Source organism: Meleagris gallopavo, chromosome 15 (assembly GCF_000146605.3).
Source record: "Meleagris gallopavo isolate NT-WF06-2002-E0010 breed Aviagen turkey brand Nicholas breeding stock chromosome 15, Turkey_5.1, whole genome shotgun sequence".
In the NCBI taxonomy this organism is placed as follows: Eukaryota; Metazoa; Chordata; class Aves; order Galliformes; family Phasianidae; genus Meleagris; species Meleagris gallopavo.
In genome coordinates this window covers 6,303,801-6,331,121 of record NC_015025.2, presented here as the reverse complement: position 1 = coordinate 6,331,121, position 27,321 = coordinate 6,303,801, and the positions used below count along the sequence as shown (strand labels likewise).

Sequence of the window (27,321 nt, the reverse complement as noted above, 5' to 3'; positions counted from 1 at the left end):
TACACTAAGCTCTCAATTTTACTTCAGGGAAATAGAAGCAAAAATGAAAAAGCCATCATATTGAGTCTATTAAGTGGAGGAGTGGATTCTGAAACAGTTATGTGGACAGCTGTGGCTTTGTACTGCTAAGAAGATAGGACATAAATGAAGTCTTTGACAAGCAGGCTTTGCTTTGTATTCTGGATGATGTTAAGAAAAGAAGATGGAAAAAATGACTTTCCCAAAGCATCAGTATTTTCAAAGCAGAAGTATCGTCTCAGAGTGACTGAACTAATCTTCCACTATTTCAACATATTTCTAGCGTAGAAATGATGCTTTTGATGCTAAGGTGTCTGTAAAAGTGTCTGTGACAATTAAATACAGCGTCTCTTTATTAGTTCTTCATCCTTTGATAGGAAAACCCATTTCTACCTGCAGTAGATAGCTCTGCCTAAAGAGATGACAGTCGCTCCATAAAGAACAATGACAAAATTTTGCCCAGATGGTACTGCAAAAAAAAACCAAATACATATGGATGATGTGCACTAGCAAAGATCTTGATAATCTAAAATTTTAGCTTATATAATCTCAGTTTTGCCTGAAGTTACACCTCACCAATGAGAGCCTCACAAAAGAGCTATGTAAATGTTATAAATCAAGTAACAATTTAATGCAGAATTAGGATCATTATAGTGAGGAGCTGCGGAAGCTAAGAAACATGAGTTGAAACTCTTTCAACCCTGCTACGGTAAAAACTTCACTGACACATTGACTTTCATATACAAATGTAGAGTGGTTTACCAATTTACAGATCTTACACATTTTATCACAAAATAATGAAAAAAGGGACTCAGTCTTGTGCTGTCCTCTCTCCACAAAGCATGTTGTCCAAAGGAATGTACTTTCTAATCTAAACTAAAAAATATTTATAAATGTCTAATCTTTTCTGCCCTCTATCTGCTTTGTGATGAGGTGTTTCAACTAATGTGACACATCCGAAGAGCCTCCCTGAACTTCAGGCTGAATAGTAGTTATATACCTAATAATTACAAGCATAGCAAACTTCTGCAATCTCAAGTAGCAAGACGAGAAGGGATTGGACCAGATGATCTCCAAAAGCACCTTCCAACTCTAATTACGATATGAAGTCTCAGTTTCACATTCCAACCCCTTAAACTGTCTGTTTTTCAAATAGCAAAACTGTGCATATCTACATTGGTCTCAAACACGTCTTCCTACAACATTAATGTGAGAAGTAGGAATATCTCAATGAGTGAGATTTTATTGCGATGTCCAAAACATTAACTTTCAAAAACTTACTGTAATCTGCGAATAGGGAAATACATGTGCCTTTGCTTACCTCTGTTGTTAGACATGAAAACTTCTAGCACTCAAAAATAAAAACAGATTTCTGTGTGTATTTAAGTATAATCTGGACTTTACCAAATTTGTTCTGGATATTAAAAGCTCTTGCAGAATTTAGGCCACATAATCAGAAGGACTGATCTGAAAGTCTTAAGGAGATGAAAAGGGCTTTGTCGTTATAACTTTCATTAGTATTAATGGCACTTGCACTGCAAAAACTCTGCTCATCTGGATATAGATGCACCCCTGATTGTTCTGGCTGGTATGCAGTTTTACAAAGACAGACATTTAGGCAATTGGATATCCATGTTGACTTATGATCCACTTGGAATTCAGATAAAAGATGGAATTTGGTGGCTTTATCCTTAGTTGCGTTGGCTGTATTCCCCTCCCTCTCTTCCACACTAATCTCATAAAACATTTGTTGCATTTTGAGACTCATAGTGCCAAAATGGTTTGGATGCCAGACAAGCAAACAAATAGCTATTACTTTCCTACAAATCAATACCAAGGGAAAGGAGTGCCTGCAGGCTGCTCTTCAATAAGGTTTGTTCTAGATTTGAGAGATGTCCCAGACAAGCATGTGGTTTTTCATCTTCTGATTTCACAATGTCCAATATAACACACTCAGTCCTATCTGCCTGACTTTGGACGTGTTTGCAGCACCTTCATATTCAGGGCCTCACTGTCTTTGTGAAAGGATGTATTTGATTTGCTTTCTCTTTTCCATTTAGAAAATGATTTCTTCTTGGAGAAGGGATATTTAACTGACTATACAACAGGAGTATGGGTTTTTATACATCAAATCATTTTTTTCATTTACTCTGAAGACTAAAAACATAAAATTTAGTGCCTTCTGCTTGGAATGAATCTATTTAGAGGGATTTCCTTCAGGAGGGAGAACCCTGCTTCAATTATGTTCTTTTGAATTGCAATTAGATCTTTGAACCCTAGACAGCTGAATAAACAAATTTCCCTCACCAATTTAATTATCTTGGCCTGTTTTTCATTACCAGCAGATTACTATGTAGCATACTGCTGTTTAGAATTCAGTTTATGATTGCCAGTAAAATACTACAGACAGGTTGTGGACTGTATCGCCAAAGGGAGGATGGCTGGATTGCTATTGTTTGATATGGAATGCTGAAGCTCCAAGAGATGTAATGCTGATGCAGGATGGGTTAGGTGATGCCTGGAGGCTACAGTAGTGGTATTTAGTACAGGCAACGAAGGCATAGGTTGATGAAGCTTCACTAACAAGCTCAGTTCAATGCAATGCAAGCCTGGCTCTCTCATTTGTGCTGTGTGTTCCTGCTTGCTTTTGTCCTGTGCACAGTCTCATGCTGCTTCCAAGTTCACTGTACCTTCAGCACCTCCTGGGAAAAAGCAGTCTTATGTGATGAGGCCAGGCAGTGCTGTGGCTCTTTCTCATTAGGCTGTGCTGATGGAGGACAAAGAACTGAAAGCCTCTTTCCTAGTGAAGTTGTATTTGTGCCACTGGCTTACAGCTCCAAAGGCTCAAGACAGGGGAAACCCTCAGGCTACTCACACTGGGTAGGTCTAAGCTGGAGGCATCAGAGAGCCTGTAGGGAGGAACATGCAAGGCCAAAGCTGAGCAAAGATCTATGTTAGAAGAACAGAGCTTTTAGTCTCTGAGACTAATTATTCCTTCGCTATCACTCCCACGAACACTATCAGCTGCGTCTGCTTTCATTCACATGTGCCAAGCATGTGCTCTTGACCCCCTACAAATCTGCTTCCCTGCACTTTCCCACTTTTGTGCTGTTAAGGAGAGACTGTACAGACTCAGTCCCAAATAGGAACATTAATTTTTGACTCATTCATATCCAAACTCCACCCACTTGCTTAAGACATTTGTAATGTCATTAAGAGTTTCGATATCCAGCAGAAGAAGCTTACAGCTCCAAAGGCTGTTGTAGAAGAAGGTCAGGGAAGGGAGGCACTGCTATATTCTGCCAGAAACAATCTTACAACCGTCTAGCACCATTCAGTTTTGATAAGCACTGACATAGCTGGTGATGTCATATTCTAAGTTAGATTCTGTCTTCTCCTCTATACCTGGCAACACAGACTTCAAGATAGCACAACAACCATTAAGGCTTGTCTACATGTTTCTGGTGCTGAACTTCTTTTTTACTGCACAAGGAAGGCTGAATTTACTATATCTGCTGCCACACTGCTCAAAACCTGAAAAAAAAATGATGGATGGACTATTTTTTTGTGTGTTGTGTTCTGGTTAGCAAAAGTGAAAAACACTGGAAAAAATTTATGCTGAACTTTCCAAATGCACAATAAGCTCAAGTTCATCAGAGTGGAGAGAAGCTGTGTGACTGAATGAATCTAATTATTGTTCTTGTCAGTAATGTGTTGCATCAAATTGTTCTCTCAAAGGAAAGTAATTCAACAACACTGTGTACATACTAAGTGATATTTTGGTGGTGAGTTGCATAAGCTAAATGACAATTAGATTTGTTTTATAATAGGTCCCACCTGAGTCAGTGAGAGGAAAAACAGACATGCCAAAGGTGGTAAGCACTGATGCTTCTCCGAATATACAGTGTGAGCTCAACCGTATTAAAAGATTTTGCTAAAGTGAACTATAACCTCAGCAGTAATCTGTCATCTTTCCTGTGAGTCTCCATGTATAAAGCAGGCTACTTTTCAATGTTTTGTACAATACTATTGAAATCTGAAATGTGTATTGTCTCCAGAGAGTTTACCTGCAAATTTGTACTTTTCAAGGCTTTCCATTTCTTCATTTTTATGTCTTTAACAGTTCCACCCAAAAGGGAGACGATGATTATGAAGATTACACTTCAAATAAGACTTGGGTTTTGACTCCCAAAGTTCATGAGAGTGATGTCACTCTTATTTTAAATGGCTTGCTGGAAGGATACGACAATAAGTTAAGACCTGATATAGGAGGTAAGTTGGTTTTCTTTTAAGCCCAACTTTGATTAAGTGGTGAAGTGAAAGCATTTTCATACAATATTATACTGTGCATGAAGCAGAATCCATCTAAAGTAGTTATAAGAACAAAATGAGATAGTAAAATATCACTGGCACAAAAAGAAGCCATGATTTTAGAAATCTGCATACATTTTTAAGATTCCTAAATCTCTCCTGAGACAGCTATTAAGACTGCTGTAATTTGCTGAATCAGGCCACATGTAATCATGCACGTGCATGGGATTTTGGGGAATTAAGAGGTTTTTCTTCTTTATGTACCTAAGGGAGATTGTTAGAGAATCAAACAATATATATATATTGGAAAGGAAGGCCCAAGTAAGGAGAATGCATGCTGATTCTTGCACTGAGTGATGGACTCTCAGAGATTCTGACAGGTCGGAATTGACTGATGCCATTTAGAACCATGGAATGAAAGAATATCCTGAGCTGGAAGGGACCCTCAAGGAGTAAGTCCAACTCCTGGCTCCACACAGTACCACCCAAAATCCAAACCTGCCTGAGTGCATTATCCACATGCTCCTTCAACTCCAGCGAATTGGTGCCATGACCACTGTCCTGGGGAGCCTGTTCCATCCTCTGGAGTGCCCAACCATCCTCTGGTGACCAACATTTTCCTAATATCCAACCTGACCCTCCACTGACACAGCTCTATGTCAATCTGTTGAATCATTGTTCACCAGAGCAAGAAGCAGAGCAAGAAGGAAGGTTTCACAAAAGATAAATGCAATCAAGTAGATAAACTTAATTTTCCTAGATTTTCCCCACAACTAATGCACATATTCAAGCTCAGACCCCTAATGGAAATCTTCCTTGAACTGAAACAGCATTTGCAGGGATCTTTCCATTGTTTACTGAGGGACGTGAGAGATAAGGGCCCTTGAGCTCACAGGAGTTAGACTGAGAAGGCCCCATATGGGCACAGAACAGCCAGAAGATATGTCTGTAGAAGAGGATACAAAAATAGTAAGGTTGCAGTAAAGCAAAAAGAGAATTCACAGGTAGGCAGAGGAACACAGAGAACGCTAGGTTAATGAAAGAATCTTCTTCTAACAAGCTTATGTAGGCTTATGAGCTAAAGACATTTAACTTCCAGCACATGTATGTAGTCTAAATCAACAGAGGAATTTGCCTTATTCTCTCTATGACATTAGAGGGCTGAGAGAAATTAAGCATTCATAAAAAGCATCTGGGAAAACAACCAAACATGCTTTAGTCAAGGTACGTGAGAATAATAAAACTGAAGTAATGTCAGAATAAATTATTCTAACAACTGTTTTTATTTCCTGTTTTAGAGCTTTGAGTATTAATACTATTTGGGGTTCGTGAAATTGTCACTTATCTACAGCTATCTCTGCAGGCAACAGCAGTCACATTGCTTTCAGCATAGTTAACATTAAATTAGTGATGCAACGTATTGTGAGAGGAATAAGTTTACTTTTGTTGATAGTGTTTTGTCTGATGTGTTGCTGTGATTTGACATGAAATACACATACTCTCCATCAGATATGACTCACTAAAGTAATGACGCTGGTTTCTGTATTTGTTCTCATAGCATAAGAGAATTTGTTCTGATATAATTATATATCTGATAGATATTATACAAGAATAGATATTATACAATAAGTTGTATTGTTCAACTTATTTTAACCTGGAGACATTGCTGTAAAATCATATTTATTCTATCAGCACATTTTAATGAGGCATCCATAGCTATTCAACAGAGGTATTAAAACAATCTCTTCATCATTGTGACTCTTTTGCAGTTGACTTTGACCTTCACTCATAGTAGTGACTCTTGTTTCTCTTACAGTTAAACCAACAGTAATTCACACTGACATGTATGTGAACAGCATTGGGCCAGTGAATGCTATCAATATGGTAGGTAAATGACTGCCACATTTTTCTACAATTTGTTGCAAAGCCTCTATCATTTTTGACATTACAAGGTTTCCATTAGTTTTAATGTCATATTATACATAAATTATTTTCAAACCTCACTATTATTGATGTGAGGACTAGATGAGCTATGAAACTTAGACCCTAAGAGCAAAGTTTAACTATGTCTTCGTATAGCTGATGGAAATTGGTCTAGCCTTAGCAGCACAATGGCTACTTACTTCATTCTTGTAGTTTTAATGTTCAGAAAGAAACCTCAAATGATTCTTTTGCATTTTACAATTCCCTTTGCAGCTATTGGCTGCCTGGTGGATGCTGGTGAAAATGAGACTTCACCACTTTGACATTAACTAGCAGTCACAGCCAATAAAGACAGTCAGATCAGCTGAAATCTTAACTGTTCTAGATGCAAGGGAATAAGTAATTGTTCTCTAACATGATCAAGTGTGGGTTGAGGCATGGGGGTACAGAATATGAGTAGATACATAACTCCATTTTACTGTGGGTCAATTTGTCAGTAGGAAAATAATGACAAATATTTTTTTAAACAATAATCTTTGTTAAACAACCCTCTCAAAAATCTCATTTAAAATGTTTTTTTTCACTTCTAGTATCATCTGTATTTAACTTTTTGTTTTTCATATGACGTTAAGGAAAGTATGTCAGGAGCAATGTGAAATGCTGAGTGCTATGTTTTCATCAGTATTTCTGGTTAACACAACAGGAATATACAATTGATATATTTTTCGCCCAAACGTGGTATGACAGACGTCTGAAGTTCAACAGCACTATAAAAGTGCTCAGATTAAACAGCAACATGGTTGGGAAGATCTGGATACCTGATACATTTTTCCGAAATTCCAAGAAAGCTGATGCTCATTGGATAACAACTCCTAATAGGATGCTCAGGATCTGGAATGATGGCAGAGTGTTGTACACACTGAGGTATTTACACTTGACTTTAATTTCAGTTTCTCAAGGGAAAGCCAAAAAGATGGGTTCTGTGAATTGAGGTCACTTGACATCAACACACATTGTTTTTCCCTTACGTGTGCAACCCTAAAAAGGAGACATATGTAGAATACACTATTTGCATGCAATTTATTTGATACTGACACAGTAAAATAGTTTCATTTCTACTTGTAGATTTTATTGCCTTGCTCTCAAAATAGTTATATTTCTATACTTAAAAGAAGATAAGCATGGTTAAAGTAATTCATCTTCATTTTCACGTGTTTTATTGTTTAACTGTGGTTTGGACCGTATTGCCTTCTAACTTTTTATTGGTTAAAATAAGGAATTAGAAATGTCCTTGAATCAAGGAGATATTATAAGTGAGGTATTATCTGCAGCAGAGGCATCGTACTCTGAACCAATTCGTAGTTAGATAGATAAGGCTTCACCCTGACAAAATATTTCATTCCTCAAATATATTAGGAGAAAAAGGAATATCTTGTTATCATTGGTCATTTATAGTTAGGTCAAATTCTCAGATATGCCCTGTTTCACTAAAATTTCCATGAATCCAAATTTGAAATGCCTGTCTTCAGATTTCTCATCAGCCTGGATAATTTTTATTTTGAGACTTTTACAAATCTTTTAAATAATTAAGTTACACGCATACCTACATTTCGATGTTACATATGCAATGTGTACTAAATTAAATAATATACATTCAATTATAATATATTTCCTAAATGAGGAAGTTCTAGGTATGTGTTTTTTTTTTGTTTTTCTGAAGTGTTATAGTAGTTGGATCTATGTAAAGCAAAGATAAAGATGGTATCTGTTTAAGAGAATTTAAAATTTAAAAGGAGAATACAGAATCAAAGATGTTAGCCATAAGACAGACCATCAGACCATCAGAGTTTCAGACTATTTTTACAAAGTGATTTTGATTTTATGCTCTTGTTTTATTGGGTGGCAAAGAGAAAAAAAAAGTAGAAAAGTGTGCTCATTAGCATTTTAATGAATCATTTGAAGCTTTCCTTAAGACAACCTTTTAATGTTGCAAATATTTGAATTACAAAAAGGAATTTTATTTTGTAGTTATTTTACATTCGTTACACATTGCATCACATTGCAAGAGATAAGAGAATGACTGGAATTGAAATCCAAGGTAAATCAAAGTAAGCCTGATAAAGAAGATCCTAGATCAACTTTTGAAACGTTAAATTGGACTTAAATACACTACTGTCTCTTTGGGCTTTATCACCTTTCTCTTCAGACCTCTTGGTTTCCCTCATTAGAATGAGATATATGTGATATAACTTACAGTTGTATCAAATATTTCTGTATGCCTAGTTTCTCTAATGAATCACAGCAAACACTAGTAAGGATTCAACCTGGTTTAATCCTGAAGAGAAATGTGGTAGTATCATTGCAGATCTGGGATTCTGTCTGAGAGAGATGGTTGATTTCCTCAATTCCTTCTCCCAAGCTCAAGAACAGTCAATCCAGACCAGCAAACAAATCAAGCAAGCAGGTCTGCATGGATCAACACAAAACTCCTGACGAAACTCATACATGAAAAGAAAATGTACAAGAGATGAAAGCTGGAGGAATATAGAGACAGTGTCCAACCACCCAGATACAGAATTAGGAAAGCCAAAATTCAACTGAAATTGAATTCAGTGATGGACAGGAAAGCACTAAGAGTCTCTACATGTGCATCTTCAGCAAAAGAAAGATTAGGAAAAGTGTGAGCACACCACTGAATAGGAATGGGGATCTGGTCTCAAAGAACACAGAAAAGGTCAAAGTACACAATGCTTTCTTTGCCTCAGACTTTACTGCTAAGACTAGCCTTCAGAAATCCCAAATCCAGGTTCATGAGATTCTGGAGAAATGGACCAAGATGACTCTGATGGAGTTTAGCATAGAAAAATTTGAAGTTCTGTAACAGAAGAGGAATAATCCTATGCATCAGGACAGGGGGTCAAACAACGGGAAAATACCTTGCGGTAAAAGACATGAGGATCCTCATGGACAACCCATTCATAGAGATTCAAGGAGCAGACAAGCATGACTGCTTTTTCCTCTCTCCCACTCCTTCCTCCTTTTCAAAGCCTTTCCTTTTGCTGCTTATTTGCTTACAATTCAGGTATCATGCAGGTCATGCATGACTGAGGCTACATATAGGCTAATTAAATGAAAAATAATGGAGTTTTTAGCAAGCAAATCAGGGGATGCATCTCATTTAATTTTGGATTTCTAAAAGAAAGTGTCTGCCTTATAAAGATCTGCAGCACCTACACCATTTGATATTCAGTAGAGAGAAAAACCTTTCTGGTGCATTCCTCTTCAGATTTAATTTAGATGTCTATTTTGGAATGAAATCAAGAATATTCTGAGTGCCTTTCTTTTCACTAGCTAAGAAGATATTGAGATGGCTACTTTGGATGCAGATGTCTGAATTTGGAGTCTTGACTATTACTTCTTAAGAAGTATTTTTTTTCCTGTAAAATATGTTTCCATAGTGCATTTTGGCATGTTGTCACACAGAGATTTGCTACTGCTCATGAGAAGACCTGTGCATCCACTTAGGGATTTGTTAATCGTGAATAATGCTGCTTCAAAAGCATAAAAACAGTTTGGAATACATATTAATACATACATATTAATAATTTCTTTTTCCTTTCTATATTCATTATATGTATGCATATTTCATACTCAGGTTTCACACTAGGAACAATCCTGGTTTTTTTTTAGCCATTATGAAGCTTTTAGTATAAGCTTCTCATGTATGTATCTGATCTCTTTTTCCTCAGACTGACGATTGATGCTGAGTGTCAGCTACAGTTACACAACTTCCCAATGGATGCCCATTCCTGCCCCCTGGAATTTTCAAGCTGTAAGTAACATGCTTAGAGATAGCTCTTTCCTGACCCATGCTGAACTACTTATTAAAAACTTATATTTATATACTTAGAGTCAGTTAGGGGTATGTTTTTGCTAAACATAATGCAACAATTTTCAGTTTTATTTTGAATTTATTTGGAAGTGCACAAAGATAATTTAAGAACAATATGTAAAAATGATATAACTTCTGGGATCCTTGCAATTAATATTTATGCTTAAATTTCAGCACAAAAGTAAAATGTTTTATCTTTGGCATTGGAGTCTTGTGGCCTGATACTTTCTCTTTGCAAATGGGTTCTATACTATTGCAAGTGTTGGAGACAAGGGTTTGAATTTTGTGTTTGGGTCAAAGAATGAATACTGAGTCCAACTGAAGTGATTTGGGTCTTAACAAACAGATGGTCCAAACTACATCCTATTATGTACAATAAAGTGCAAAACTCAGTATTGAAAAATGTACCTCAAATGATATTTTAACTTATAATAGTAAAAATGCTATATTAGGTAAAAGGCACTACTAAGTAACTTGAGGGAAAAGTATATATGTGTATATATAAATTTACTTGCAATATGCTTTTCCAGTTTCTTCCAGAAATAGAAAATAGTATTTTTACTCCCCAGAGTACATTAAAATCCTAGCAATGACTATGAAACAAAGCATTCTGTATTTTCCATTGCAATAAGATGGTTACCCAAGGGAAGAGATCATTTACCAATGGAAGCGCAGCTCAGTGGAGGTGGGAGATACCAGGTCCTGGAGGCTCTACCAGTTCTCCTTTACGGGATTAAGAAACACAACCGAGGTGGTGAAGACAACATCAGGTAAGACAACTGATCTATTTACCATCATATTTTCTTTTTATGATTTTATTGAAGGAAACTAAGGAGAAAGAAATCTCTTACTGTTTGGAACTTGACATTGGCAATTTACAGAACAGATACAGCCTTTTAAATAAGGAACTATCCAGGCTTTAGTATTTCCTAAGAGGAACTTACAGGAAGAAAAAGTTGCTGCCTGCTATCAGTTCTTGCCTTGTGCTTCTGAAATACCTGGCACTGCCAGGACACAGCCACTACTGCAAGGGGTGGCTGGGCAAAAGAACTTCCTAGCCTACGTCATCATAGGGAACAGCACAGCTGAGTCACAAAGTAATAATCTGATACTGGTTTGAATATTTAATAGTCCTGTTCCCAACACTCACAAGCAGAAAGTTGACCTGGACAGAAATGAAATCCAAAGTCCCAGCCTCTTTTACTACAGCAGCTCCACGTGTATTTTGTTCATTAAAACAGGGCACATTTAGCTCTCAGTAGAGAAAACAGCCTTGCAAGCCTGAATCTCAGATGATTTTCCTGCATATTTTTATCTCCTTGGAAACAAGTAATGGAATTTAAAATAATAAACGAGGAAGGACTCTGCTTTTAATAAAAATGGCAATTTGAATCCTGCTAGCTTTGTGGGAAAGTACATTCTTCTAGACATATATATTGTTTTATTTGTCAGCAGAAAGGAAATCAGTGAATATGAGAAAGGATGCAAAGAAGAATTGCATTTTAATGTTCATGTACATCATGATATCCCTTGTCTTTGATTCCTTACTTAAATGAAAGCATTTTTTCTTTCAGATTGCTTTTGATTTTCACCTGATTTTATTGCTCTGGCAAATATATTAATTCAAATTCAGACATCTGTGTTTAGTCTGACCTGAGAAATATCCCCATCCATTGGAAAGAATAACACAATTCTTTCTAAAAGGTCAGCATCACTGTTATATTCAAAAGGGAAGTGAGCTACACTAGAGCTGAGAGCAGCCTGCTGTGCATTGCACTGGAGTGCAAACAAAGAGTTTGAGAATTAATTCAGCTCCCAACTCCTGAGTCACTGGATATTAAGCACCACTGGCATATTTAGTCTTATGAGCAGGGCAAAACTGAAATGAAGCCTCCCAGCTGTAGTCACAATTGCCTTATGGCGTCTTCTGCCATTTTAGCTGAGGGAAATATTTAGTCAGCTATTTAGGAAAGCATTTGACCTTTCTCATTTTCCTAGGGAAATAAAGGTGCAAAAGAGGACAAGATAGCACTTGCGTGTATGGAGCCATAGCTGCTAGTAACTACCATAGCACATGACATATTGAAGTTGCTCTCCAAGCAAAAAAAAAACACAAAACAAACACACAATAATGCATCTCACCTCAACCTCCCCTGCAGCAGTCACAGCACAAGCAGCAGTAACCACTAAGGCCTCATGCTGCCCAGGCTTAACACTAGCTTTACTTCAATTACTCGAGTTTCTTTTATTTCCTACTTTTTCTTTCCTTTTCTGCTTTGACCCATTCTCTAATAAACTTATTTTGGTTAGAAATAGAACGCAATACAATTCTAACGTGCTACACATTCAGATCCACATCTTGCACTGGTGAATCCAAAGCACTCTCTGATGTTCTGCTGTTGTGTAGTGAAATATACTGGAAAGTATATTTCCAGTAGTATATTACAAGTAGTAAAGCATACACACCGACAAGTACTTTCTCATGCAAAGATAAAACTTACTTCAGGAAATAGCCATTAAAGGCTGTCTACTAAACTGGAGTACTACCATAATGTTGCATCAGTAATTTTCACATGACAACACACCTTTTAAATGAAGAAAGTAATTACCAGTTAGCACGCCCTTCAAAGAAACAAAGAAGTCACTCTAATCGCTCAGCTACTAAAAAAGACTCATGAAAGCTACTCAGCCTCCTGAACTACCTTAAAGATCTGCTGATTACAAAACCTTGCAAAACTAGCCCGTGCTTCTCCTCCTGCAGCTATCCTACATTTGATTTTCTCTGATCCTTTGGGTTGTATAGTTATAAGTGGGCAAGAAAATTAGATTTGATTTTGATCCAGGTGCAGAATCTAAATAATTAGAAAATGGGGAAAAAAAATAAATTAAAATAGAGATTGTCATTAATATCGTTTACCCCCTACAGATACTGTGATATAGCTTGCAGGGCCCAAAGAATGTTCATTGTTACATAAGTTCTTATTAGCATGCTGGGAACTGCATTAAGCTCAATATTCCTCTGCCCAACAAATTATCTACCTATAATTACTCTAACATACACACATTTTTAACAGTTTCCCTAAAATAAAAGACAGGGAAAATCATGAAAGTTAAGAATTTCAATGCCTGCATAATCAAAACGAGATACAACCATTTATGCAACTAATTGCAGTGCTGTGGATAATGGAGTTTAGGTACAAACTGACAGTAGTCCCACTTCAATGTTTTACAAGACTACTCACACCTCTTCCTCCTAACTTAATTTGGCTGACAACAGAAATCAGTAAAACCTGAACACGAGAAGGAGGAGTTAAAAGTGAATGAGATTGAACAGGTGAACGAGATTGAAGAGCCTGCAGGTAGTATCCAGGCATTTGAGAAAATGGGGCAAACTTTTTCTAACTTCATTTACTCCATTTTAAAATAACCTTTTGGTTCTGGCTTCACATCTCCCAGTGACTAACGCATCCTAGTCCTTGAGGGCTGTGCTGGCTTGGTGACTGGAGCAAAAAAATAAAATCAGAAAGGATGGCTGTGACTGGGTTATTGAAAACACTGTCACCCCTATTTCTGTCATGCCATAGCTGAATATTTGAGATTTGTGCTGAGTTATGGGCAGAAGCAAATAAGAATTGTTTGAGTGCAAGCTCTGTAAGATCGGATGGACTTGCTGAAGTGACTACCTGTTGGTTAGAAAATCCTGTCAGAATAAGACAAAGATGGAAAAACAAGGCAAACGGGAAAAGACAAACCATCCTGTCTATTTATCGTATCTGAAGCAAGCCATTCAGAGTTGTCAGCTTCTTTATCTCCCCACAGAACATTCTAATGCAACTCTAATGTTTTGCGAAAGTCACAGACCAAGCAATAAACTATGTTTCAGCCAGAGAAATCCACTGTCAATAGTAATGGGAACTGCTAAGAAAAGTGATGGACTTGCTGGACTGTTTTCCCACCTCATTTATTTCTCATTTTTAATCCACATTGAATCTAAAAGGCCAAAAACCAGATATAAAATAATTTTTAAAGTAAAAACAAGAACTCTCCTTCATTTGAATTAGATTTATAGAGCAATACCGAATGAGCTTATTGAAAATAGAAAAAGATATGATAGAGCAGTCATTTATGATAAGGGAAAAGCTAAAAAGGAGAAAGGAAAAGAGTTCGGGGGCTGCAATAGACAAAAACCACATTAAGATATGGAATGTGATACTGTTACAAAGAAAATTTTGGGTTTTTTTTTGTGGGTGCACGGCCCAGATTGTTGTATATAAATGTATGTTAAATATTAACAGTTCTCCTACGGGAAAAGTCAATGCCAAATAGCTGTTGCATTCACTGTTGTGTGCAACATTTTAAGAAAGAAAGGAAGTGCAGAAAAAGGGTAGTAAGTAAATGGTTTAGAAAACATGACCTATGGAACATTTGGAAGAATGAAACTAGTCTGGAAGCAACTATAATTGGTGATAAAATGAACTCATGTTCTTCACTTAGGGTTAGAAAAGAAATATAAGCTAATATGCATCAAGTAGGATTTAGGCAGGAGAGTAAAACAACTCTTTTAAGAAACCATAATAATAATCAGCACTGGCACAGTAGGGAGGTAGTAGAAATGCTAAAACCAGAAGGTTTATGAAATAAGCATGAGACAGTCTGTAAATACAGTGATCCCACCTCAGACCAGGAGGAAAGAACTGTCTTGTATCTTGAAAACCTTTGCATCAATAAATTTAACAAATTTCATAAAATTACTGCACAAAGGACAGTTCTACTGGCTATTTGTTGCTTTGGGATGGATATTGTGTTACTCAACACTGTATTTTGCGAAATCGTTTGTGAATGTGCTGTTATTAGGAAGAAATGGAGAGTCTGCTATTCCCATGTTCCATGACTGAGTAGTTCCCTTTTTGGATTGGATATTGTATATTCCTTAATTACAGAGCAAGCCCTAAACTTTTATTTAATTAGATACACAGGCATTGTGTATCAATAAACAGCAATTCAACAAGCTGCACAGGACCCATGACTCTGGTAAGCCAACATCTCTAAATTCAATTTTACTTTCTTTCTGTTCTGTGTTTTGCAGAGGTAATCAGAGTGGTGCAACAGAGATTTTGTATTGCTCATAACTGATAAACAGTGTAAAATTGGTAATTAAATATTTATCTTCTTCTGCATCTATTTAGCTACATAAATAGATGTGGGTCTGATTTCTGCTTTATCTAAAAAACGTGGTCAAGGCTGTTATTTCATGGAAGAGGATAAATTTACAGTCTTTTATATTTTATCTTAATGCCATATTAATGAATTGAACTGTTGGCAGGCACACGGTCTCATAGCATTCCAAAAGAACAGGAGCCCTTACTCATATTTTTTCATAAAGTCAAGATATGGTATGACAGGCACATTAAATATTCGAAGATATTTCCCTCTGTTGGGAAACAGACCTGGCATTAAAAAATGGCTGTACATGGATTTCCACTGTGCTTAGGAGATAGTTTAAAACTATTCCAGTTTCCAATATGTGCTATGTCAGGGAGAATGTTTGTCTGAAAACTGACAAACTCTCTGTTTTAAGATATTGATCTGGTGAATGGCTACAAGTCCCTGCATTTGGCTTTTGAACATACTTTGTACTCAGCTTTGCAGAGGAGTAAATGTTGATGTGATCTGTAAGTCAGAGAACCCACCACACTGTGTCTTAAGTTGTTCTGTGCACCTTCATTGTTCTCCTGATAACTTGACAGGGTATTTATCTCAACATCTTCGGGTTTTTTGTATTTTTTTTTTAATGAATGCTATATTATTATCTTTCACAAAAGCATACTCTCTGTATATGTGAAATATTTAAAGCAGCAGGCAGACACAACAGACTGAAATTATGTTTGCTGCTCCGAAGGAAACCCACAAGCCCAAGCTAATATTCTTAGATATTAGACTCTTAAAATATTTTTAAAAATGTTAACATTTTATTCTTATTACAAATATTCTTATCACTTCTGTATAAAGAGAGCACCAGTGAGTAAATTAGATTTCTTTCCTTTCCTTTTGCCATTTGAACTCTCCCTTACTTTACCAATTCAAGGTTGCTCACATAAAGCACTTCTAAGCAGTTTCATATCCAGGGTACAACTATTTGGAAAAAAATACAGAACTGGCATAATTATTTAACTTTCACACAGCACCATTGTGAACCATAACAGAGTTACAGGTGATCTGTGAGCAGAAGGGAGATGTTTTTGTTATGGCTGTGGCTCACGATTTTGATACTGCTGTCAGGGAATAAAATAGACAAGATAAATACTGCTGCATAATTATTTACAAAGAACTATGAGTGCAAATAGCAAACTTTACTCAGAAAAACCAGATAACTCACATGTGCTCCAGCAATTCATCAAACTAAAGAACACTTGCTAAAGTTACGTTGTAAAGTGTTTGTTCACTGAAAATAGCCTATTTTTCATGTTCATGTCTTCAGAGTAGAGATATAATACAGTTCTGTCCCTACCTCCCAAATCTGTTATATACTCCACATTTTCTCATCCAAGTTGGTTAATTATGTGGCAAATGAGCATTCATAAATTAATTCACCCAACTGCATAAATGAGCTAATTCTGTAAGCATGGTTTTTGTTTCATTCCTGTTAGACTACCAAACTCTATGCACACACACCATTTCAGAACTGCAAAATCAGAACGCCTTACATCTATTTATCCCCATGTCATATGTGTCAGACAGACAAGACGACAGGGCTGAGCTGAAGGCCTTCTGAAGAACTGGGCCATGGCAGATGAGAGGGAGGCTGCTCCTGGAGTGGCTGGGAAGGATTCAAGCCAACTTCGATGACAGCTCTTCTACTGTGCCAGCTGCTTGGTGGCACTTTTAAAGAGCTAAAATATATCTACACAGTTGTCTTTCTGCTTTCTCTATCCATTCAAACACTTCTCTTTCCATCATCTCGTTCATAGCTGTTTTTAATAACTGTGGACCCATTCCTGTGACAGCAAAGCGATATGAAGATCCATGGCACCTTAACAGTATAGGCAACATGGAAGGGAATTTAACACAAGTCATATACCAAATAAATGGATCCAAGGGATACATATTAGAGTTGAATGTCTCGTGGATTTATTTTTTTTTTTTAAATCTTTTGAGGAGAGTTTGGAGCATTCTTATTCCAGTGACAGAAAATCAGCTCTTTTACTCTCAGTTTTTCCAAGGCTCATTAATATCAATTGAGTCACCCAGCAGTGACTGTCCCTGAAAAAAGGGCGGTTGGAGCTCTTGACCTCTCAACTGAAGAAAGACTCTCTAGGGTCATTTACTTTTCTGGAAAAAAAGAAAAAAAGTACTTTCTGAAGGTTTCCCAAATGTGAAAGCATGGTTTGCTTCAATGTAAACTAAGCTTTAGAAAGGTCAGGTAAGGATAAAAAGGATTAATATACAAGGAGCTAGAGAATAAGGGATAATGTGGAACCTTACAAGCACTTCAGCTAAACCAAATGCAATGTAATTGCAAAAGCACAGATGCTAAAAGGCAAGAGTGATTTTCTAGAAACAAAATTTTATGGATATAAAAAAACAATGCACTTAAGGAAAATATTTGTCCATTTAAGAGCAACAAAATAATTAGGAATTTTAGGATTTTTTTTTTAATAGAAAAATAACTAATGATGGCAATCTTAAATATAATAAATTTATGACAAAATAAGCAAATTAATGAAGTGATCCTCTCTCAAAGGATTTCCTGTAAATATCTTAGTACAAAAATGCATGCAATGCCTCTAGTATATCTATGAATATGTTTATGTAAGTACTAATGAGTCTAAGACACAAAGTATATTAACATACCAGGCCTCTTAAATTTCTGTTTGGTAATGAAATCGTCACATTCCATCTATTGATTAACATTCATAGAAACTTTTGCAATATCACAAGAGAAAATCATTGTAATTCCACTTAACTGATGTTAGATCTAATTACGCTGAATTGTGGGATAGATTAGAAGTTAAACAAAAAATGTCTACTTACAATTATTTTAGCAATAAGATAAATGAATACTAAACATTTTTAGAATTTTTTGTCATAGTGAATATGTATATTTAAATAAATGTTTTATTGTACTATTTAAATAATTAAACTTCAAGGAATCCTGTAATAAATTAGAGGTTTCGTGTGCACCTAAGTCTTTCAATGGTAGTGTCAAAGTAACTCTGGTAACCTGTGAATTGGTCAGCACAGCACTGGCACTTGATTTTCAGTCTGATGCTTCACTCCTAATCCCTTTTTGTGTTCAAAAAACACATTTGTAGTCCAGTGATTTTAAGATAATTTCTTTATTTTTTCCTTTGGTCTTAACTTCCTTATTATCGTTGTGCTCAAAATTTGTTTCAGAGAAACAAACTCAAGAAGGATGTTTGAAGGTGATGACAATTTAATGATCATGATTTGTACAGTGTAGGGATAACTTATTTGAAATAAGTTTGGATTTGCCTTGGGCACATACGTGTCCTAAATAAAAAACATATGTTTCAAAGGCTGTGCTTGCACCGCTAAGTCTCTTCAGTTTGTAAGCACACTTATGAGCTTCTCAATCTCACATCACTACATTGCATTCTCAGCAACCTACTTATCTAAGATATTGTTTAGTTTGGGCAGGTTGTCACTGTATTTGAATTGATATAAATGTAAGTCTGATTGGAAAAGATATGCAAGGCTTTGTAATTATCAGAGTTAAGTGCATTGCTAGAAGTTAATAATACTCAGACAAATATCTGACTTAAAAAGAAAACTAAACTAACATAAAATGACTACATTTAAAGACAGCTTTATTGTTGTTGTTTTTTTTTAATGCCAAATAAAGCAGAAGAAACAGAAAGAAAATAGATCAAAGTGGTAAATGAAAATGTGTGAAGTACGTAGAAACTTGGAACACTCTGCAGTACCTTATGAATATAAGAGTTCTATTTGTATTTCTAGTTCCATGTGGTCTGCAATACCATAAAACAATTTTGTATTGACAACACAATCTCAAAGAGAAACATAATAGAATAACATTGAGCATGGTAGTAGCTTTCAAATATTTGTCATTATCAATTTTTATAAGAATTAACTCCCTCATTTTCATTGTTAAAATAAATTCTTAATTGTAAATAGCAAGTTTCAACTTTGCCTTTTTAAACAAGGCATAATTGTCCTCATTTTGATGTACATTACAGAAGCTATAAATATGGCACTTATCTCAAAATGTGATACAGTCTATTAAGTCAGCTCTTTGCTATTTTCAAGAAGACTGCATAATTAAAGCCAAAGAGCTGCAGGATAAAATTTATGTAACAATACTTTCTTGTCTCATGACCTACATAGAAGAATCTTAAAATATTTTTCAAGATTTAATGCATAAAGTATCACAACACCCTTTTTGTGCCTTGATGCTAGTGACTAAAAATGACCATGCAGCTAGTTATCAAACTGCTGTCTGTTCTTGTATATGGTTCATAGAATGGAGAAAATTAACTTAAAAAAAAAAAACAAACTTTACTATAAATACTGTGTTCTTGTTGACTGTAGATCATCATTATTTCTTTTTTAACCTTGAGAATATAAGTTTGAAGAGGAAGTAGAGTTGTATTATTATATTAGTAACAATAGCCATATAGAGCTGCTTACATTCTGTGAGTGTGTGGGTTAAAAACCAAACAACTCTCTTCCCTTCTACAGCTCAAAAACCTAAAGTAAGCCCATACCTTGCCCATTCAAATTGCAGACAGCAGTAAGTATTTGACTTTAACATTCCTTCTCTAGATATGCAAAATACAAAACCATGGTGAATAAATAACTAGTAGCAAGTTCTTATTTCCTACTGTTATCTAGTAACATTTAATAAAATAAAATAATAAACAAAATAAAATAGAAATTCTAAGCGATTCCTACCACTCTTCTCAATTTGTTTTTGTATATTACTGTAGCAAACTACTGTTCTGGAACAGAGCTGCAGAAATAATCAAAAGAAGTAAAAATCATAAACAAAAGCACCAATTCCTATATCCTAAATAAATAACTAATCAGGATAAATTATTAGAGCACACTGTCACTCTCCTGCTGTTTGTAATAGAGCTGAGGGTCTGAGCAATGAAAGAAGAGTTCATGAAAAACACCATTTGTCTTCATTCTGGAAAAATCTCAGTTTTTAAGAAAATTTTATTTGATTTTATTTGATTTGAAGAAAATACATTTTATTTTGCTTATTATTATTTTAAAAACCAGAATTTTCAAAAACAGAATGACTAGATGCAGCAATGCTGCAGGAAAAAAGTACACTTTCAAGCATGGGAAATCTGTGATATCCTTCAATTAGATAGCATGCATGCAGCAAAGAACTTTGTTGGGATAATGTTTTACTAGCAAATAGGAAAAAGCAATTATGGATCTATAAGTCAGAGAAGAAAAAGGACAGATAAAAACATCAACCTTCAGAATTCTGAAATTTCTGTCAACTCATGAAATAGCTCATTTTATGAGTGGAGATCCTATCCCAGCCCTACAGCAAAAAGTAAAGGCACTGTCTCATCCATCCATCCTGGCAGCACTGTCTCAGAGCTTGGCAATGATGGAGACTGTCACTGAGTGTCCTACCAACTGGCTGACCTACAATAAGCCATGCCATTAGACGTGGTAACACCTGTTTCACGCAGTGGAATAAATCATTTAGTCCTCACAGCATAGCTACCACAACTCCTGGACATTACATTCCAAACCAACTCAGTATGAAGCTACTCCAAGCAGACAACCCTGCTGAGCTTGTCAGCTTTGGAGCCCATCAGGGTTAGCCACATCCCAGACGTAATGCTGGGGTGAAAAAAACTCTCCTTCTTATCTCTTTCCTTGTGGCCTACCTCTTTCTTGTGGTCGTCTCCTGAAAAGATTAGAATGGATTTTCATTTCGCTAGCGTGATAAGAGATTTTACGTATGGAGAATTAAAAATGAAAAATGAATAGTTCTGTGAGCAGAAGGCTTATTTTGTACAAATTTGGATCTTGTGGCAGAATTCCCCGCTGTCTAATGAACATGTAAATGCCAACTTAGCTTTTTCAGCAGCTGAAGCATTCCTCACAGGTGTTCTCTCAGTTTCTCTGGAGTCTGATAAGAACCAAATTCATGCTTTAACCTTTCCTGGGAGAAGAAACGTATGGAGCAGTGGATGGTGTGGAAAGCAGCACTGCAACGTTATGTGACAATTTCTCCAATCCCTCCACGTGTATTTTTACACCTTGCAACTTCTGGTTTAATAGTCACAATTGATCACTGTGTTCAGAAATATAAACGTGGACGTCCTGAGATAGTATAACCTTGATTTCTCTTACAGGAACAGGATAGAAGGTAATATGCATCTCTTCACTTTACCAAGAACTTAAACAATATCAGTTTTGAGGCTCTAAAAAATGTCTATTCAGTCTTTGTTTCATTTTTAATTAAATTTCACAAGCCATTGTAATTTCAGCCCCCAGATGGGACTGAAGGTCTATGAGCAAAAATGCTGCAGTGAGAACACTAAGAATTGAACTGAAACCAGGAAACAATTGGGAGCTTTCTGGAAATCTGAGTTTTTAGCCTAACTTTTGTAGGTTTAAAAATGGAAATCATTTTCTGTTCAGTTCAGATAAACATATTTCCATATTAGTATATAGCGTTCGTGGAATCAAAGAAATAGTAATATTCAAATAGTCACTGAATGCTTGCATGAAAATTCTTTAGCAGATATAAAGAAATGAATAGAAAATTAGTCATATCTGGCTCCAATACCTCTGAAAGGAAATTCAGCTCAAGCTAAAGTGATTCATATAGAGTCTCTACCCTTCAGACTAGATTAGGAGACTTCATTCCATCTCTACTAAGTAAAATCAAGGACAAGTGTATGATCATTACTAATTTTCTTGTCTGAATGGAGTACCAGAGGTACTACCCAAGCACAAAATTTGTAAGGCACTACATAAAACTAAATGTAAATGAATAAGTAGCCCTTCAGAAAAGGGCAATAAGGACTAATGTTTTTAATATGGTAAAGTTGTAACTCTGGGGAATATAAACTTGACGGATAAAAACTTCTTTTTTTCTTGATGTAATATCTTTTATGGCAGAATCTCAGTCAACAATCAGGATTGCTAGCTCATGGTAGTACAACTGAACAACAAATTGTATCATGTTCAGCTGCCTAGAGAACTTTCTTTACACTTGTGTTCATACTTCCAAACATTCACATAGCTTGGCAGGAAAGAATCTACATCATACAACAGATTTTTCAGAAATATGCCATCAGTCATCTTCTTTTGAACTTATTCTACTACTAGAAATAATAAAAAAAAAAGTGTTTAAGATTCATGTGGCGGGGAACCCTTTGAGGTGCAATTTGATAACAGCACTGCTGTCGTTTCCACAGTAAAAACTAGTCTTTAAAAAAAAAAAAAAGATGAACTTCTTTTGACTCTACTTCTTTTGAAGTATTTTAAATTCTCTCTTGGCTCCAATTGCTCTCCCAGCTGCTGTATGCACATAGGAAAGGTGAGGTGCTGATAGGACGTGAGGTTAACAGAGCTGAACCCATAGGGCAGACTGCTGCTGATACTGCCTCTGGGAGAGCAGTGCTGTGCTTGTGGGGAGGAAGTGGTGATTTCCCAAAGGAAACTGGATGGCATTTCCATAGCCATATCCCTTTCATGAAACTCAAAAGCCAGTTTCAAAGCAAACATTGTTTTCCTGTGCATAAGGACTTACTGCTTACAATTTTATTATTTCATCCTTGTAGTAAGTGATGTAACTTCAAGTCTGATCTGCAGTACTCCATAACAAGCTATCCCTGTGAGATAGAAATGACCACTGTATCATTTCTGCATGTAGTCTAACATCTCATCCCTCAAGTCTTTTATGATATCACCCTCCACAGAAAGATAAATGAAAAAAAGAATGGGTAACTGGAGCATGTTTAAGATTTTCTTGTTCTTAGCCCAAGTTGCAGCCTGAAGGGCCTGGAGCATCTCGCCTATGAAGAAAGGCTAAGTGAACTGGGTCTGTTTAGCCTTGAGAAAAGAAGACTGAGAGGGGACCTGATCCAGGTTTATAAATACCTGAGGTGTGGCGGCCATAGTGGTGAGGCCAGTCTCTTTTCAGTGGTACGTGGAGACAGGACGAGGGGAAACGGACATAAGCTGCAGCACAGGAAGTTTCGCACGAATGTGCGTAAGAACTTCTTCACGGTGAGGTGACGGAGCACTGGAACAGGCTGCCCAGGGAGGTTGTGGAGTCTCCTTCTCTGGAGATATTCAAGTCTCGCCTGGACGCCTACCTGTGCGACCTGGTGTAGGGAACCTGCTTTGGCAGGGGGGTTGGTCTCGATGATCTCTAGAGGTCCCTTCCAACCCCTACAATTCTGTGATTCTGTGATTCTTTTCTTTCTATGGAGTTACAAACACAGCAGCTATTTTTCTAGAAAAGAGTCTAGGAGACCTTAAAGAGACCTAGCTTCCAGCAACTACAACACCTATTTGTGGGGTATGGTCTAGCCCATGTGACAAAGGTCAACTCAGAAGTGAGGGTCCTACAGCATTCCAAATGCAACCTTCTCTGTATGCCACACAGCATTTTAGTTCCAGTATTGTCAGTTCATTTTAAAAAGCTTTACACTATGTAGCATTTTCAAATGTTAACAGAGGAAAGTTTTAAGAAGATGTAACCCATAGGAATCACAATGTTATAACCTCACATTTTGGAAAAGATTAAGAGTTTGTACTTCATGGCCTGAAAACACGCAGTGTGATGGTATTCACGCTGTGATGTGGAATGGGATCCCAAGGGAACCTGTTCTGCAGTAGCCGTGAACATCATCCTGAATACGACTATTTGAGAAATAAATAGATCCTCAAAAGTATCCTCTTGAAAAGGGCAAGTCATTTAAATACCTTGTAGGATTTGAACTGGTGTGATTACACACATCTAGAAGCTCTACCTTTATTCCTGCAAAGCTTGGTAACTTCAAGATGGTATCTGCAGTCTCTAAAGAATTTTTTTTCATCCTAAGCTTGATCTCTTTGACTTCAAATAGTGCCACTAGTTATAAATTATTCATGTTTCAGAGCTATTTCTTCTGAGACATGATCTACAAACTTCTTCCCACCAGGCCTGTTGCATGCAGACCTGTGGCCTACCTGATGCTCATGCCAGGTAGTAAAGGTAATTCTAGAACACTGTCTCACTGCTTACCATTTTCCATTTTCTTGTATGATTTTTTAGTTCCTTGTATCAGCATATGATACCTACTTCTTGAACTTTACATTTATTTACTATTTAACCATATCCCAGTTTCTTCTGCTCAGTGCCTTTATTTCTTCTTGCTCTCTGATAGCTGAAGAGATTCTGGATTTGACAGTTTTCCTTCCTCCGTGGATTTTATTTTCTACCTAACGTCAATTACATCCCCATAAAAAGCTCAAGAGGTTAAAAATATACCCAGACATTTGCTATATCCTTTCTTAGCATATCAATAACTGCTCTGTTAGAGCTAGTTATTTCCATTCCATTTCCTCACCAATCACACTTTGGACTAGATTGCAACACCTACTTTTGTCAGCGTATGTTTCTGCTGTGACATTAGCTGTGATTGTGAACAAGATTAATTTGCACATTGCTGAAGGCTTGCACCTGGTTTCTGTGAGACAAAATGCTCAAGAAACCAGAAACAATTTCAAATCTGTTCACAGAGCAGTCATTGTCCTCAGGCAAATTGATAGCAGGGGAATGACTGCTACTATTTACCTCTCAAGCACTCATCCACAGTAGCCTCTTCAGAGGAATGTCACAAATTGGAATACAAATGTATTTGTGATAATTTTAATTAAAAATGTTCTAAGTAGTCATTAAAAAATAATACAATTCAAAATATCTTACTTTTAATATTTCTAGATGTGAACTCTGAAGTAACAAATTACTCCAGGTAGGTTGGCAGTCTCTTACAGCAATAAATTGGATTTATCTACTTATGATCAGAAAAGAAAATGTGTCTCAAATTCTTCCATGTTCCTCGTTGGAAATAATGCAGTTTTCAGGTGTACAATTTCCTAAAACATACACATGAGCGGGAGCAACCTTACCTGACATAGCAGGTTTGCATGTACAGAAAGATACAAGCACAGATTATGTGGGAGAGAATGCTCTTGTTTGAGATAGTAGGTGCTCAGAAAGAAGGTAAAGCAACAGGCTATCCCAAGATAGAGAACGCTGTAATTTCCATGCCTTGAACAGACCATGCAAGATAAAGAAAGCTGTATTGGTCTTCTGAACAATGTATACCTCCCTAATAGCCAAATTAAGCATATTTTCAGGTTTCCTATCCTTCAGATTAGAAAACTGATTTCTTTCAAGTCTCACCTGTTCTCTTAGTTCAAAAAATGCTCTTCTAACTAATCCAAACTGTTTGCTATGAAGTTCTATTAGCCAAACTTCTATGAAACAAGCTCAAATCTATATAGGAAGATATGTCTACATTAGCCAAATAGAAGCATCTTCTCCCCAGAATCACCAATCTCAGAGAATGAACTAACCCTAACTAATCCAAATTAATTTCTAGTTTTATTTGTACAATTTTAAATGCAACCAAACTCATTTTTTTAAGTGAGAGTTAAAAATAACTCAGCTTCAATTCCAGGCAGTCAATTCTACAGAGAAAGGAAAAAGCCAGCTGCACTTCTGTGCAGCTTCAAAAAGGCCCAAAGATTGTCTGTATATAGGAACTACTGCTACTGCCAGTGGGGATGGGACTCAAAACTGAAGGAAATTTGTATGTTGTGTGCATAGCTGGGAAGATTCCTTGCTCTAGACAGTCTAAGACACCAGTGCTTCTTTAGTTAATAGTTTGTGAGGGTGATCCTAACAGTGCCCACGTCCCCAGAAAGTAATCATTCCTTTTACAAACAATACTATGACACTGGACAGAAGCCTATCAAGCAGTAGTACCAGTACTGGAGTCCTGACAGCAACTATATTTGGCTGCAGGTTCAGAAAGGTGTCATGCAGCATTAGTAAGAGCATAAAGCTCCCTTTCCTGGTATAAAAACAAACTGTACACTGCTGCATATAGACAGAGAAAGCAAGAGCATCCCATAGCATATAATAATTCTGAGAACATTGACGGGTACCAATATTTCACAAATAGTTACCAAGAATTCCCACCTTCTTCTCTCTTCTTCCTTTCCTTTTACATACACAGACATTCAGATCTCTTTCATCAGCAGCTCTTCCTGGTGTAGGCAACTAGTACAGACCAACAGCAAACCTGATAAGTGCTGAATCAAGATTACCCTATGTCACAAAGCACCAGAGTAGGCATGAACTTCTTTGCTGGGAAGAGGAGGCAGCTCAATTAAAAAATGACATGAGGAGGCTACAAGAATGACTCCATAAAGAGATAGCCAGAACTGAGCAAATCTTTTAACAGGGCAGACACTGAAGAACCTGGAAGTAGTAACCCAGTGTGTGCTCAGACCAGCACAGTTGAGGCACAAAAGGGCATCCCACATGCAAGGCTTGGGCTAACATTTTAAATGCAATATTTTTGGTCAGAAGTTTCCTTCCAGAAACTGTACCTGCTGCTGATCATTTTGGTTTCATAGCAAAAACCTCATTAACAAATTCTGAATGCTACAGGCTAAATACTGCTGTTTCCTCCTGCTTTTCTCTCTTTTTTTTTTTTTTGTTTGTTTGTTTTGTTTTTTTAAATATACAGATGTTATTATTCCATGTTAACTCAGTAGTGCTGAATGCTAAAAAGCCAGTGCTGAGATTGACAATTTACTTTTTGGTGTTTGCTTTATATAACAAGAAAATCAATTCCGCTACATCTTGCTAATGCAAATGAATACTAAGATATACACTGGAATTCCTACATAGTCAAATAAGAAAGTTTTAAACAAGGATTTAGCATTAGATCACAGTTTAACAAGTTGTATGAGTCTCTTCCTGACTCTGTCTAGTGAAATATTTGAGAAAATAACAGCTTTCTGAAGAGCTCAATATGCCAACAAGCAGAACTAGAAGCTGAGGAGGAGGATTCCTGCAGAATTTTGCAGGCTTTTCAACACTGAAAGTCCTTATAGTTAAACCAAGGGTTTTTGTTTTTTGTTTTGTTTTT

The 27,321-nt window shown here is 36.5% G+C and overlaps 1 protein-coding gene across 2 annotated transcripts in view; it reads left to right on the top strand.

The window, feature by feature from the left end:
• Positions 1–27,321, top strand: part of GABRG2 (gamma-aminobutyric acid type A receptor gamma2 subunit) — a 68,777-nt gene that overhangs the window by 21,346 nt on the left and 20,110 nt on the right. For both annotated transcript variants that reach the window (XM_010718901.3, XM_003210277.4), the window contains exons 2-6: positions 4,142–4,290; positions 6,146–6,213; positions 6,956–7,176; positions 10,002–10,084; positions 10,777–10,914. In XM_010718901.3, coding sequence (XP_010717203.1) covers positions 4,142–4,290; positions 6,146–6,213; positions 6,956–7,176; positions 10,002–10,084; positions 10,777–10,914 — 659 coding nt within the window. The remainder of the gene's footprint in view (positions 1–4,141; positions 4,291–6,145; positions 6,214–6,955; positions 7,177–10,001; positions 10,085–10,776; positions 10,915–27,321) is intronic.